General features: G+C 48.5%; 1 protein-coding gene across 2 annotated transcripts; it reads right to left on the minus strand.

Moving 5' to 3' along the window:
• Nucleotides 1-1,355: 1,355 nt before the first annotated feature.
• Stra8 (stimulated by retinoic acid 8) lies at nt 1,356-12,219 on the minus strand. 2 transcript variants are annotated; one of them, XM_057790828.1, is made up of 8 exons: nt 12,028-12,219; nt 11,092-11,167; nt 10,592-10,676; nt 8,271-8,297; nt 7,063-7,348; nt 5,976-6,049; nt 4,009-4,120; nt 1,356-1,430 (listed from the first exon to the last, which is right to left on the minus strand). In XM_057790828.1, the coding sequence occupies exons 1-8, from the start codon at nt 12,217-12,219 to the stop codon at nt 1,356-1,358; spliced, it is 927 nt and encodes a 308-aa protein (XP_057646811.1). The 2 variants fall into 2 exon arrangements, with proteins under 2 accessions (XP_057646811.1, XP_057646803.1); XM_057790820.1 differs by having other exon boundaries at nt 8,112-8,312.
• Between the last annotated feature and the right edge of the window lie 3,623 nt (nt 12,220-15,842).

Genomic DNA, 15,842 nt, shown 5'->3' on the forward strand with positions numbered 1-15,842 from the left:
TTCTGCATGCCAGCCTACTCTGGGCTTGCTGAGTGACCGGGGGTAGTGGCTAAGTGCCTCCTCTTTTATTTCCAACATGAACCAGACCACCACTGAGCACAAAGCCCCTGGCTGCCTAGCCCTGGAAAGCTGCCCCACCCCCATCTGCCCCTTTAGTTCATTTATAAGCTGTGAAGTGTCGGGCAAAGTTCTAATCCTTGTATACCCCAGGAGGGCTCTTCAAAGGCTTTATGGAAATCCGGGGACTTGGAGGCATCCCAGGAGGGCGACTGTCAGGATCCTGGGAGACTGAGGAGATGGACAGCAAAGTGCTTGGCAGGCCCAGTGGGAGAGCTGTGGTCGCTGGAACTTACAAACTGTAAAGGGCCAGGCAAGCCCTTGCCTTCTGCATAGCCAGTGAGTCAAGCACGCCAGAGAGAGAACCAATGGACGTGCACGGCTGTGCAGACAGGGAGAGAGATTCACTTTCACCAGTGGGTTCATGTGATCACGGAGGACAAATTCAGCATTCACTGTGGGGGGCAACGAGGGAGGAAGTGATACCATGGAGATCCCCCTTCCTTTCAAGAGGTCAGTCCTTGGTTATGAATGCATTATGGAGCATGATTGGTCATACTCAAAGTCTACTGATTTAAACGACTGTCTCCTAAAAAATAAATTCACAGAAACATCCAGAATGATATATGATCAAATATAGGGTACCATAGCCTGGTCAAGCTGAAACAGAATTCCCTCTCACTTCCAGTGTGGAAGCCCAGGGGTATACACTGTTCCCAGAATCTCGCCCCAAAGTACTGACAAGCTAGCTGTCTTTGCAGCGCCCAGCCAGCGGCCTGAAGCAGGAGCAGCAGGTGTACTGGGTTCTGCTCTCTGGCCCTGAAGGGTAGGGTTGAGCTGAGCACTGTTCCCAGCCTTCCAGAGCACACAAGATGAGCACCTGGGCTTCAGAACCCTGGAGAACCCACCACAGCAACATCCTGAGCCCAGAATCTGCTGAGAGGACTTGATACTGCATCACCCACAGGGGCAGATCCTGCCTACAGCCTTCTAGAAAAGCTCATGGCCTGGGCCTTGGACTACACATGGTATCTCGCCCTCCATCCCTGAGCAGGGCCCTAGTGGGTGTGTGTCCTGCAACAGACCAGTCCCTTATAGTCAATAAGCCCCAGAGACCAACGCAAGGTTATGCTTCTCGTAACATTTTATAATAACCAGAAACTAAGAACATCAAAAAGGCTTCTGGAAACAGCTTTTCCCGAAGAGGCTTGGAAGACAAGGAGGTGTCACCTAGTTACTAGCAATCAAACTTGAAAAGTACCCCCTCCCCCAGCCCTCTTCTTCACAGCCCTTCTGCGTTACAGATCCTCATCATCAAAGGTCTCCAGGCACTTGAGCAACATCAAGTCATCATCGGCCAGAGGGTCCGGTTCCTGCAATTCAGCAAAGGAGAGGCTGGAAGTTAGGACCAACCCATTTCCAGGCAGAGAGAAGGTCTTAGCATCCTGGGTGTGCTCAACACTCCAATCTATCACCTTTCACCTGTGGCTTCAGGCCGGGTAGGGGGCGTGGCTATTCCCATTTAGTTCAAGGCAGCATCCTTGACTTCCAGGGAGGATGGAGAAGAATTGGCTTCTGCTCCATGCTTGGGATTTCCAGGCACCCATACGAGAGGGAAAACCTTAAAGCTTTACCTAAATACCCGTCGACAGAATATGGTGACCTACACCGTGCTGCACCACGTGGCTGGCTTTAAAGAAAGGATCATGATGGTCCTTTATCTGTGGTACAGACTGATAGGAAAAGAGCTAATGGCAAGCCCTGCACATCCCTGATAACCATTGTGTTCGAAAGAACACGTAGCTATCCACGGACCGCCTTGGAACGGGTCGTTCAGGAAACTGGTCATGGTAACTGCCTCCGGGGAAAAGCATGGGATTGTTGGCAAGGATAATGGTAGGAGAGAGATTAAGATTTAGTTGAATATCTTTTGATAACTTTTCAATTTATACCATGTAGACAGGGTACCTATTATGAAAAACAAACACTTAAAAATTAATCCTGGGGTTTTTGATTTCCTTCTCTCTGCCAAGCAGGAAATGACACCTGCCGTTTGGTAGCCCTGCATATCAGGGTTGGTCCTTACAGAGAGAGTGGGCCCTGGTCAGGTGACACCCAGATGTGGGGTTTGGGCTCTGCAAACCCCCACTCCCACCCCCGCTCTGGAGCATCCGAGCACTGTCAGAACCACCAGAAGTTGGAACAAGGCGTAGGAGGCCTCTTCAGCAGAGCTTCCAGAAGCATCCCAGCCCTGCTAAGGCTTCATTTTAGACTTCTGGCCATCAGAACGATAGCATGAGTCTCTGCTGTTTCAAGTCACTATTTAGAGAATGACGCGGGATGCCAATGGAGCTTGGAGCGTCGAGCTTCGTTCACACCCTCCCACGAAGGCGGCAGGGGCAGCAGAGCACTGGAGGTACGACTTGGGAGAGAACTAAACTTCCCTTTCCACACCTGCTGGTCTATCCACAAGGCTTCCTGCACCACTGCTTTCAGAGCACAGCGTCCGAGGTCCCATCCTCATAAGGCTGAATAAGGACCCGGTGGCGCCAGGAATCTGGATGGCCAATGGGACCCTAAGGTGACTCCTGAGAGGGGTAAAGTTTAAGCACCCTGCCTAGCGTGGACTCCTAACCTCTGTGCTTTGCCTCTGCCATGTCAGTTTGTAAACTCTCGGCAGAATGTACTAATTTAACCACATCCAACAGAGAGAGTGGGGTCGTGGCTATGAGGAGCACTCAAGGACTGGTGGAAAGCAGAGAGTAGACTGTAGGGACAGCTACTGACCCTGTGGGGGTTCAAAGTGGTGTGAGCAGGGAGAAACGGGGAGCCGGTAGGAAGTGAGCCAAAGCACCCCTCGGTGTACGGAAATGGTGCCCTCACCACAATGCTTGAACCGTGACAGTTCTATCTTGCTTGTTTAGCCAAGAAAAACCACAACTGTGCATCTGAAAGTGTCTGTCCCCTGGAGGTGTGGTCACAACCCCCCCCCCCCCCATGAAAGTTTCAGGAATGGCCCCTAACCAAAACTCCCGTGACTTCTGTCACCATCAGGCATTATGTCAGCTTTCAGGAGAGAAGTCAGGCTTCAAAAGCTGATCCTGAATACTACAGCAGTCACAGGAGACTAAAAAGGCTTACACAGGACTTATCAGTGACTGTTGGGAGCCAGCCTCGCTTCAAAGGACTCCTGTGCACATCTGTGCTGTGTGTTACATTTGTTTATGCCGTGGAATATTTGTTTAATGATGCAAAGATGTGTTGCATTCTTTTATGGCGCATGTGTTCAACTCTGTGAAGTTGTGTTACTGTGCCTGTCTAGAATATCTGATTGGTCTAATAAAGAGCTGAAGGGCCAATAGCTAGGCAGGAGAAAGGATAGGCAGGGCTGCCAGGCAGAGAGAATAAATAGGATCATAAATCTAGGAAGAGAAGATTGAGGAGCAAGAAAAGGAGGAGGGGAAGACACCAGGGGCCAGCCACCCAGTCACACAGCCAGACACAGAGTAGGAAGTAAAGAAAGGTATACAGGAATAGAGAAAGATAAAAGCCCAGAGGCAAAAGGTAGATGGGATAATTTAAGAAAAGCTGGCTAGAAACAAGCCAAGCTAAGGCCAGGAATTCAGAAGTAAGAATAAGCCTCCATGTGATTATTTGGGTGCTGGGTGGTGTCCCCCAAAGAGTAAAGAGTAAAAATAAATTAAATAATACTAAAAAACAACTACAGATGTGTCCTGGAGGACATTCCTCTGCCTCTTCCTTCCATGCCCTGGTGTCCTCCACTACACGGGAGACACTGGACTGAAGTCAAACAACCTTTGAGCAAAACAGAGAGCCCGGAAGCCCCCTGAGGTGACTGGAGTCAGGGTGGGCTAGAGAGCCCCGCTAAAGGACATTCTTTTCCATCTTAAAGGTGTGGGCAGAGGTCTCGCTGTCCCAGCTCTAGGTTACCTCGTTCAGTGGAGTGTTAGTGCAGCAAAGGCTTTTAAAAAACTCGATGATCTGCAAGTAGAGCTGGAATTTCTCCTCTGGATTTTCTGGGTTGCAGTTGGGAAACACAGAGCTGACAGCAGAAGAAATGGAAACCATTTAGAATCCTAACCTTTCACCCAGGCCCTAAAGACTGGCTCTCTGTGCAAACTTCAAGCACCCGGCTGAATTCTCAAGTAGACCAAGGCTGTTCCTGGGAAGTGTGTACCGCCTCACTGAAATGCCTCATCTGGAAGGCCTGGACAGTGACTACAGCAAGCCTGCCGCTTGTGTCTTAATGTAGTGTTCTAAGCTGTGACCTCCTGAGTGAAGGAATGAGAGCCCTTCTTGCTCCTGGTCCCCTGCAGCATAGCTCAGGGTGTTTGTAGTGTGAGCTCAGCCAGGGAGTGGTTCCCATGGTGCTTTTCCCATGGTTCTCCCCTTTGAGCAAACAGTATGTCTATTTAGTGGTTCATTCCTCTCTAGCTTTAGGATCAGCTCTGTCCAACTGGTGTCTGTAGGCTGTGAGTATCTTAGGACAGATCTGCCTGCACTTCTTCCTGGAAGGATGTTCCAGTTAGCCCAGGGATCTTTTTCTATGGAAGGCAGGAGAAGACATTTTAATAGATGGGTTGTTTTCTCTTTTAATGTCTTTTCAGTGGAATGAGGCTTTCCTAACACTGCTCGAAAAGTGTAATCTGGCAACTTCTTGATAAAGTTGTCTTTACAACCCAGTGCAAAAGTAGGAATGTTGGGTTCTGGCCATTTGTTGCAAAATGCTCCTCCATGCATTGGTGGGACAAGCTCACACTGCACTGCTTCCTGGCAATCCCCAAGCTTGGTGAGACCTGGGTGAGGGAGGCAGAATGGAGGAACTAAGGTGGGTGTACAGATAGCCTGAAGCTCTGCTTGCAGCCACCCAGGCCATAGTTTCCAGGACTCCTTGCAGCCCAGGCTGCCTCTGGGAAGACGATTCACTCTGATCACAGGGATGTGACTGTCCCTCAGTCCCACGGCAAAAACTTACATGCCAGGTATATTTTTAAGCAAGATACCAGCCAAGACTACAGCTTCGCAAACAGCAGCTGCAGAGTCTCACTCTGGGGAAAGTCCTCCTTGGTACAGATAGAGCCAAGATGCTTCTGGCTTTAAATCTTTCCAGATTCCATTTCTCACTATGGTGCCATCACCCTTGCCTCTCCTTCTCCCACTTCTCCCAGTATCCCCTCTTTGTACATCTTGGGGGTCCCTTCAACTCAAATCTTATTCCTAAATTGGCCCATGTTCTCTGTGCCCCATTTCTGGCAGATTAACTGCCGCTCCCTGCCTCATAGACCAAAGGTCAGCATTTCCCCCCAAGACTTACTTTCTGATACCCAACCCGCAGAACGATGGAAAGGTATCAGGACTCTTGTAAAAGAGGCCCTAGAGAGATCTGTTTACACAGAGAAGGTGATGTCTACAGGAACTGGCCCTCTCTAGACATCATCTCGGCCTTGACCTTGAAGTCCAACCTCCAGAACCTCGAATAATAAGAGTCAGTTGTTTCTAAGGTGTGCTATGAAGGGATGGGCCAGTAATGGGGCTGTGGCTGCCCAGAGCAGGCCCAAGTAGAACCAAGACACATGTGGAAACTAGGCAAGGGAGACACAGGCTCTTAGAGCCCTGAGCAGGCAACTGTGCCAGTTCCGGGCCTGGTGGGGGGAACGCATTTCCTCCTCTGGGAGTTATGTGTCTATCTGTGGAATGCAGAAGAGTAACTGCAAACACCTCAGGAATGGGGCACTCGTGCGCGCGCGTGCACACACACACACTCACACTCACGCTAGCCCAGTCTCACACCTATATGCACGCTCACACAACTTCACGTATGTACACACGCACACCACACACTCACCCAGAGGTACTCTCACACTCACATCCATACTTTCCCATGCCACCTTCCTCACCTGATGTTAGGCATGTGCTGAGCCTCGGTGCTGTCCAGGAAACCTGCCACATCAAAAGCATCTTCAAAAAGGAGCTGAAAGAAAGCACAATGGCACCAAAAGGGCAAGATGCCAACAGTGCAGGTGTAGAGCTGCTGCAAGAGTTACATATGTATGCATGCATGCATGGGAAACTCAAATACTTAATGGTATTAAAGACTGTCTGCTTCATAAAAGAATGTCATGGACATCGTAGGAGTTCTGAACCAGAAGAGGTGAGTTAAGAATCACCGGGTAACTATCCTGCCAGAGATGCTCATTGCTGACACACTGAACTATTTCTCTGCAGTCAATTCCTTCACTGTGTGATAAGATAAAATTATGATGATTAATAACACGAGAGTACACTTCCAATGTAGACTCGTGTTGTTTACACGGCTTTCGCTCCTGCTTTTTCTGAATTTGTGTCCAAACAGAATACCAAGTGTCCAAACAAATGTTATTTACACTTCAGCTCGGGAGACTTAGCAAATAAAAACACAGTCTGCTTAGGTAAATTTGAATAACAGATTAGAAGACTTAATACTTATTTGGCACAAGAAGGTTCCAAACACTGCAGGAGAAATGCTTGAATTAAAAGTGTGATTGGACCTGCCTCCTTCTCTCTGGCACCCACTTATACTGGCAGTCACCCTGAGGGGACAGGGTTTGCTGGCCCTGATTGGGTGGGTGCTGGCAGATCTGCCTGGGGCTCTCACTTCTACCTGGTATATGCCATTCTTTCCCAGAGGGTGAGCATCTTCTCTACAATCTTACCCAATTTGCCACCCTGGGAAACAAGCCTTTGAGAGTTTGGCCAGCCAGCTTTCTGGACACTCTTGGTGTCTTTCCTGACATCCCTGTTGGCATGTCAAAGGCAATCTGGAATGGGGCCATGGAAGGGCCCTGTTCTACCAGCTTTATGCGCCCCCCCCCCATCTGAGATAGAGAGCCCAGAGAGTTAGTGCCCAGCTAAGCTCACAGAACCACATATGGCAGGCCACTAGCTGTCCTCACACATACAAAGCCCCCTCATGGGTCCTCAGGACCGCCCCACAGCTCTAATCACCTGTTCCTGGGTGGACTCCAGTGAGCAGCTAGCCCCTTGGCTGTCCACCCCGCTATCCTTCACACTGTCCTCTGCACAGGCCAGCTCCAGACAGGCATCTGTAAGGTCTGAGAAGGTCCTGTTCTGCTGCTCCCATGCCTGTAGGAGACAGGCCTTCTTCTCCTCAGAGAGAGTCTGCCACAGGTGGGAGATGGCCGCGGAGACGATGGGGAGGGTCACTTCCTGTGGGGTGATGATGCTGTTCATGGTCAGGAGGTCCATCGTCTGCTTGTAAAAGTTGAGGTACCTGGAACAGCAGTGGGGTGTCCCTCAGACCTGTAGCCGGCTCCTTATGACCAGGCCACAGCTCACAGTCATGGCTACCATTCCTTGGTTTTGTCTCTGCCTTCCCTGGCCCTGGGAATTCAGAGGTCACCTTGAGGGCCATGGAGGACACAGATTTGTTTCTCCCTTTTCTTCTCCTAAGATCTCTGCCTTGTGGAGGGCCTGGCTGCATCAGCTCCCCTCACTATGGAACATTCTGAGGCTATGAAGCAGCTGGCCTGCTACATTCCTCCTTTAATTTTGGGCTCGAAGGACTCAGCTATGGAGTGAACCTCCTTGTTTCCAGTCCATGTTTCTGGAAGCCAACATGGCTGCTGGAGGGTCTTAACTCTGTGGAAGAGGCGTTCAAAGTCTGAGCCAGCGCAGATGTGGCCTGGTCCTCCATCTCTAAAAGGAGACTTCTGAGGTTTGTATGCGGTAGAAGGAGGGGGGAGCACTAGAAATTACAGTCAGTAGCACTCTGCCCCAGGGACCCCAAATAAACACCTATTCTAAATAAAAGCAGTGGACTTGCTATACAAATGTCACTTTAACAGTGTTTGCCAAGCCCCTTAGCTAGTCTCCATCGGGGTGATTCCCACATGGAGAGCCTGTAGTTTGGTGATTTGGGACCTGGTCTGAATCGTGCATGCTTGGAGGCCACCACACGGGTCGGCCGGAGTCTGACCCCTTCCCCACAGCATTCCCCTGTGTGAGTAAATCACATCCCGCCCCACTGCACACACCGTTCAAATTCCAGGAGATCTGGCAGCAGAGTGGAAGAGGCCTGTGAGAGATCGACTTTTTTCTCCTCTTCTTCCTCCTCTTCCTGTCTCCCTTCCTCCTCTCTCTCTTCATCATGTCCTCCTTCCTCATCAACTTTCCCAACAGCCTCGGTGGGGTACCAGGGAGGAGAGCTGTCCTGAGGAAAACTATTGAGGAATACACTGGAAGAGAATACAGAGTCAAGAGAGAGCTAGGCCAATATCGCCAGCGAGTCTACTAACTATATAAGCCAACTGTCTAGGTGACAATCAAGTAACCCTCAGGAATACAAGATGGCAGGCGCATCAATTTACCACCGCCACAGGCTATAGAGGAAAACTCAAGTGCTTATCTCATTCCTCTGTGAACATGAAGGCGATAAAGCCTGCATGGAGTGAGAATGGAGGTGATTTCTTTCTTCTTGACACATTTTTTTAAGGCCTTCACATGGTGTAATTTGATTTTTAATAAAATTTCCACTAGGCTATAATATAGCGAGTATTTAATATTATATTGTTAATTTAATTAGTATTAAATATTAATTTAGCAAGAATATATATTTAGGGCCAGGCGGTGGTGGCGCACGCCTTTAATCCCAGCACTCGGGAGGCAGAGGCAGGCGGATCTCTGGGAGTTCGAGGCCAGCCTGGTCTACAAGAGCTAGTTCCGGGATGGGCACCAAAGCTACAGAGAAACCCTGTCTTGAAAAACCAAAAAAAAAAAAAAAAAAAAAAAAAGAATATTATATTTAGTAATTATTTACCACAGGCTATAATGCACACTCATTGTTAAAAATTTGGAAAATAGGACTGGAGAGATGGCTCAGTGTTTAAGCGCACTGGTTGCTCTTCCAAAGGAGCCAGGTTCAATTCTCAGCACCCACATGGCTGTTCATAACCATCTATAATTCCAGTCCTGGGGATCGAATACCCAGTCTCCAGGTATACTGAACACACATGTGCATACATGCAGGTAAAATACCCATACATATAAAATAAAAATAAAACAAAAATATTTTAACTTAAAAAAATAAAGTAAAACTTTGGAAACCAGAGGAAAAAGTACAGAGAAGAAAGTCATAGTTCTAAGTGTCCACACTAAGAAACAGTCAAACAAACAAAACTCCTGAATATCAGTATCCCTTCATGCAGGCAGAATTTGGTAGGCTGTAACAAGTAGCTTGGAGCCCTCTCTGGGATGGGTAACCATGGCTTGACTCTGGGTCTCGTCAGAGGTCAACCTGGACATACACCATGCCATTGGAGATGGAGATGCCACGGGGCCATGAGCATAACAGGAGCCTGACGGTTGCCCCTCAAGTCCAAGATGTAGTCAGCGCCACTCTGGAGCCCGTGGGTTCCGTGCCCAGGAAGGGGCATTTGTTATGTTTTGACAGCAATGCAGAGCAGAGACTGTACGCACACACCGTGCATGACAAGCACAGGCAGCGAGAAATTCAAATGGAAAACCTGACTTATTTCTCTTATGCTTTGAATACCAAGTTCCTCTCCACCCTTTCCCAAAAAGTCTCATGTGTTGAGGGCTTGGTCTCTGTTGGTGATACAGTTTTGGGGAGTCTTGGAAGCATCAGATTGTAGGGCCTAGCTAGAGAAAGTAGTACTGGGGTGGGGATTTGGGGGTATCTTGTCCATGGCCCCTTCTTATCTCTCTTTGCTCCCTGTCTTCTGTGAGGTGAGCAGCCCTTCCCCTTCCACACATTCCTGTTCAAGCTCACAGGGCCAAGCAACCATGAACTGAACTGTCTGCAACTGTGAGCACAAGAAACACTTCTTCCTCTGAACTGTCTGTCGTCTCGGGGATCTGAGTCACAGTGATGAGGAAGGTAACTAACCATGGAGCCAAAAAAGGAGAAAGACATTCCTCAAGACAGTCTCTCTGTTCAAGCTTGGCTGTGACGTCAGCTGAGACCCTTCCACATCTGTAACACCCGTCTTTCCCCTAGGGCACCAGGGCTGCTCTGGCTCTACAAAGGCTAATTTGACTTGTATTTTCATGAGAAAAGGATTGGTATTTTTAGTATATATGTATATGTATGTGTATGTATGTATGTTTGTGTATATATATATATATATATAATCACACCCACCCACACAGAAACATCAAGATACATGGATAAACTCCACGATATCATTTCTCTAAAGTGGTGTGGAAAATTTTCAATACCAGATGGGTGGCTAGCCTTCAGGGTTAACGTGACCTTTCTTTGAGAGGTGAGATGATACAGTTTCATGCTTTTCTGTATTTTTCTGATTTCTGTAATAAGCATGAGTCACTTAGGAAGAGTATCCATAGCATGCTATTAAGGTAAAAGAACACAGAGTTCTCTCCAGAATGAGACAGCTCTAAGTGGGTGGGCCACAGCCCTGATGGCCTCGCTTACTGTAAGCCGCTGTTCCTCTGAATCGAAGGCTCCCTCCTCCTGGTGCCTGCTAGGTCGTACCTGTCATCCTCTGAGTACATTCTGGCATATTCTTCCTTGACCTCCTCTAAGCTGTTGGCATTCCCATCCTCCAGGTTGTAGGCGCCTATGAGGGAGGCGAGGGCCAGAGTCATTAAGAGAAAAACCAGACCCTTTGGGTCTCTCCTGCCTGTCTGGTTCAGGGAGCCTTGGGAGGGGGCATGGAAAAACCTTGACCCTCCCAGGTTTAAAGAGTGCAGTCATTTCCCACTTCTCCTCCAAGACATGAGGGGAGAGCTCAGGTCAGCACTGGTCACCAAAGCTGAGGTCAGGGGGCCTTCAGCTGTGTCATGCCAGGGAACTCATCAAACCCACACAGCCTGGGGACCCTTGCCCATGTTGCTAGGGTGCAAATTCCCTGAGGCGGGGGACAATTATGATAAACTGTTGCTCCTAACAGGAGTCTGCCAATGTTGTGAAACACAGGCTCTGCCTTCAACGGGAAACCCAAACCAGCCTTCTCTCGGGGAGGGCGCTCTTGCCTTTGAGCTTCAGCAAATTATCCAGGGTTTGTTCCAGCTCTTCGATATGAATCTTCGTCTTATTCAGTACCTGCCACTGAGGACACAGACACAGTTGAGAAGACAGCCTTCCAGCGCTGCAGGGACTATTCTCTTTTCTGGGCCCAGGAAACCCCTTCCATGCAAAGTCCCATCCTTGGCCTTGTCTGTACAGTGGAGAGGAGGTTTGTCCCACTGCACAGAAGGCATGGAGATGCGTTCGTATTCTAGAAAGGGGTGTTCACTGGAATACCACAGTCTCTGGAAACAAGCCGTGGTTAGAAAGCACCTGCCGTGGCTGTAGAGGCTGCTTGCAGGTGGGATACAGGTAAGGAGGCTCAACAGGGTCAGCCTCTGGCTTGCACAAGGGCCCACTGGACTTCCGCCCAAGTTGTGACCACGTGCAACTCAGTATCCTTCCCTTAAAATGTGTATTTGCTAAATGCAAATACGTCATATAGCTAGGTGTGGTGGCCTATGCCTATAATCCCAGAATTCAGTAAGTAGTCAGGAGCTCAAGGTCAGTTGAATAGTGAGTTCAAGGCCAGCTTAGGATACATGACACCCTATTTCGAAAAAAAAAGGGGGGGAACAAATAAAATAATTAAACACCTTTTTATGTCATCAAAGCGCATTTCACGTGGTCTAAAAATAGCAAATGTTCTGTGAATCTGAATTCAGAAGTTTACTCTTCCTTCCCTTCCCGCGAACATGACACGCAAACTCACCGAGTAACCACACGTCTCCCCCGGACCCCTAATGTCCCCTCTTATGTCAGGCTGCTCTGTGGCTGGACGAGAACCGTGTCTTTGACAGTTTGCTTCGGGGCAGCAGGGCGGGCAGCTCGAGGCCAGCTCTTGCCTCTCTCAGCAGTCCCCTGTGGAGGAATGTTTCCCACATCCGTAGGGCCCCCCATACCTTTGAGGCTGTGACATCAGACTGAGAGTAAACCGTCTTCCTCAGGCTGTTGAAGAGCCCCGTCAGGGTGGCCCGATGGCGGGCCTGGGACAGGCGTCTGCGGGCCACCCGAGACTCAAGCTTCTGCAGCTCTTCCAGTGGTTGGGGTGCCCCTTCATCACTGGGATGGTTGCCTTCTCCAGGGGTGGCCATTATAATCTACAACACAACATACCCCTTCTAGCACTGCATATTAAAGACACAACATTGAGGAAGACAGACAGATAGAAAGAAGGCAGCTCTCAAGGCTGCGAATATACCAACGAGCCCTACACAGCAAGTCACAAGTGAACCCCACATCTCCTACTGAAGCATGACTTCTCAAATCACAAAGCGTTTATGGTGAACTTTCAGTTGAGGGACACTGGGGCTCATCCCTGCAAGATGCCAGCGCATCACAGGGACTCACAGACATTCATTTCTGCAGCCAAGATTACACCTGAACCTTGAGAGCTTGTCCTTCACAGTCTGTCCAAAGCTGGATGGACGTGGGGTCCACACTGTGTGGTCATTCTAACCTTAAGAATGACCCTTTTTTGGTATGGGAAGTAGTTACAAATGGAAATAAAAAATAAAGAAACTCCATCAAAATATCCGCTGTGGATCTGTGGACTTTCACGCGCATATATTATACTTCAAGAAGAAAGAGGAGCCATAAATATGCTATTGTTTATGAAAGCCAGCAATTACAGGACACTTCTCAGGGGCGCAGGCATGGCCTTGCCGTGTCTTGCTTCTATTACTTTGTAAAGATGACCATTGTATTGCCATTTGTCACAGATGAGTCTACAGAGCAGGAGTCTTCCTTTGGTGAAACGCTGCAAAGATTGATACTTAAGGTTTTTATTTCTTCTTTTTCCAAGATGTTTTCATACAGTCCAAGCTGATCTCAAACTTGCGATGTAGCTGAAGATCCCCTTGAACCCCGATTCTCCAGCCTTTACCTCCCTGATGCTAAGATTACAGGTGTGCACCGTAACCCAGTGTTATCAGTGCCGAGGACAGAACTAAGGGCTTCCTGAATCTAGACCAGCATCCCCATACCCCCCAGTCCTGGTATAGAAGTTTTAAGGAGAGGCAAGGTCGAAGGCCTCTTACTTGTGCATTACCCATTTCACCAGAGGAGGCTCACCCTCTCCGTACTCTCTGAGCAGAGGGGCTGCATCTTCTTTACCTCTGAGCAGTAGCGCTCAGTGCTGCCTGCTAGGTTTCTGCTGGGTCCACGCTCCTGAGCTCAATGCTTCAGGGAGTGAAGCAGGGAGTTCACGACACTGGTAAGAGTCTGACCAACTTTATCACATGACAATCATTCTGAGATTCAGACCGATAGAATCAGGCTGACGTTCAGCTACAATTGTAACCACAGGTATGGCCTTAAAGAGGTGACCGGTTACCCAGTCTGTGACATTCCCTTATAGCGTCAAAGAGTCGAAGCCACAGAGGAGAAGCTTGTGGGAGACACTTCAAGTTAATGCTACTAGAACCTTCCCAAGATTTTACAGTGTCTGATAGTCACAGCCAAACCCTCTTGACTTGTAGGGAACCCGAAGCTTTTCCAATGCTAGTGCCAAAGCCTGTGAGCTGGTTTCCTCTAAGGTGCACAAAGATACACATAAAACCTTCTCTTCTAAAAGCCCTCGCAGGTGAAGCTGTGTTAAGAAGTCGGCTCTCTGTGGTGAGAGGAGACGGAGCAGGAGAGAGTGTATAGCCTTGAACTCCAGCACCAGGAATAGCGAATCAGCTCGCAATACTCTGAAAACATACAGAATTTTCCAAAGATCAATTCTTCTTACTACCCCACCCCACCCTGGCAGATGAGATTCTGCTAAGAAGCCCAGGCTGGCCCAGAACTCTCCTCCTGTCTCGGCCTCCCGAGTGATGGATTACAGATACGTATCAGCATCCCTAGCTCACTTCAGTTCTCTGACAGAAGAAAGTGTTCCTATTCTGCCAATGACCTCCATTTTATTGTCATTTTTCCACCTATAACACTACCCATCTCCACCCCAGCCCTGGTCTCTACCCATTTGGAGCTGCCTTGTTCTTCAAGGCCTACTTTAAATCTTAATTCCTCCAAGGAGCTTGCCGGTCTGCCACACTGGCTTCCAACTGAATCTTGTTTTCCCAACGTGTCGATGGGACCCTTGGTGAGGCTCCATCGCTCAAGTGTTGGAGGAATCCTCACACACACATGTATGCAGCACCGTGCAGGCAGATATGGTTCGCTCCATCACCCCTTCCAGACAGAAGCAAAGAACACTACTGAGCTGCCCACAAAGACAAAAATCTCCCAGGCATGGGGAGGAGCAGAAGCGATGGTTGAATAAGGCGAGGGAAAAGAAGGTTAAGAGGAAAATATGGAAGAGGAGAAGAAATTTTAATTTTAGTTTTCTCAAACCATAAAGACTTGCTTGCATTCCAAGTCTTCACCATGCCGTGAATTCAGTTCTTAGCAGAATTCACAGTGAGATACCACCAATTAGAGATGGGCTACGGAGCCCATCGGAGCCAATACGGGGCACTTGTTACCTAAGAACAGTAGAGGGAGATCACACAGGGACAGGAAAACCCCATTCTTACTCAGGAGATGGGCACGGCCAGGGGAGTGATGTGTATGCACCTAAGACGACCCAGGATGGAGGGAACTCAGTGTGGGCAAAACAGTTTGCAGGATAACATTGGTTTTGTTGCTGCAGTAGGGATGGAGGGGGTTGTTTTGTTTTTGAGGTAAAGTCTCGAGATTGTAGCTAGTCGTCTCAGCCTCCCAAGTTGTAGGACTAGAAGTAAATGTTACTATGCCTAACTGAAACCATTTAGAATAATCCCAGGCAGACCGAAAGTTGGGGCTCCCATCTGCCATCCTTGGCAGGCGGCAGAAAGACTGCCGAGAATTCCAAGCCAGCCTGGACTACAAAATGAGACTCTTGACTCAAAAACTCCCAAACTTGAATTGGCTACGCAGATCAATTGGTAGACAGCTTGCCTAGCATGCACAGTACATTGGCTTTCATCCCAAACCCCACAGAAACATAAAACTAGGTAGGAGGCACTTGAGAAGCAGAGGCAGGGGCATTAGGAATTCATCACCTTGTGACAAACTCAAGGCTTCCTTCAGTGTTGCAAGACCATTTCAACAAGGAAATGAACAGCCTCTCTCTCCAAACCAAACAAAACACAAGAAACGAACAAAAGCCAAGTAATCGAGGAATGGAAACAAAAACAATATAAAGATGCCATGGAACTCATTTTTTGTCTGATAACCTTTTTTAAAAAATCAATTAAAAAATGAATACTAGGCAAGGCTTTGCCTAAAATAGAAGATAATAAAAAAGGAAAGAAAAAAAAATCCAGGCATGGATGACACGGAGCCGTACTCAGAGAGAGCAGAGCCAGTGTGTGTGCTGTATGGGGAGACGCAGGTCAGCTGTGGACATGTTTAAGGCCCAAGTCAGAATGTTCTCTCTATTCGCCAGCCATGTGACCAAGAAACTCTTTAGATCTTACTTTCTCTAGCTGTAACCAGGAGGTAAAAATTCCTTAACCACATCGCAGTCTGAACTCTCTTACATTACTTGGTCATGGTCAAGAATCTGTGACGACCCAGAGCAAGTGACACACCCATTCACACGCCAGCAGGGGACAGGGGTGTGAGCCAGCGCGTCTTAAAGAATTCAGTGACAAAAAATATCTACTGAGCACTTCCTGTGTCCCAAGGCCATTCATCCGGGCACCAAAGAATCTACAAGCCCTTTAAAAATGGCCTGAGTGGTAACATA

This window comes from Chionomys nivalis, chromosome 1 (assembly GCF_950005125.1).
Source record: "Chionomys nivalis chromosome 1, mChiNiv1.1, whole genome shotgun sequence".
Classification (NCBI taxonomy): domain Eukaryota; kingdom Metazoa; phylum Chordata; class Mammalia; order Rodentia; family Cricetidae; genus Chionomys; species Chionomys nivalis.

What these genes read in the sequence shown, in the direction of transcription:
- Stra8 (XM_057790820.1), bottom strand. Translation starts at nt 12,219, where the DNA reads ATGGCCACCCCTGGAGAAGGCAACCATCCCAGTGATGAAGGGGCACCC. An exon ending in TGGAGTCCACCCAGGAACAG is followed by an intron (nt 6,050 to 7,062) that starts GTGATTAGAGCT and finishes GCTTTCTTTCAG; the next exon opens with CTCCTTTTTGAAGATGCTTT. An exon ending in CAGCACATGCCTAACATCAG is followed by an intron (nt 4,121 to 5,975) that starts GTGAGGAAGGTG and finishes TTCTGCTGTCAG; the next exon opens with CTCTGTGTTTCCCAACTGCA.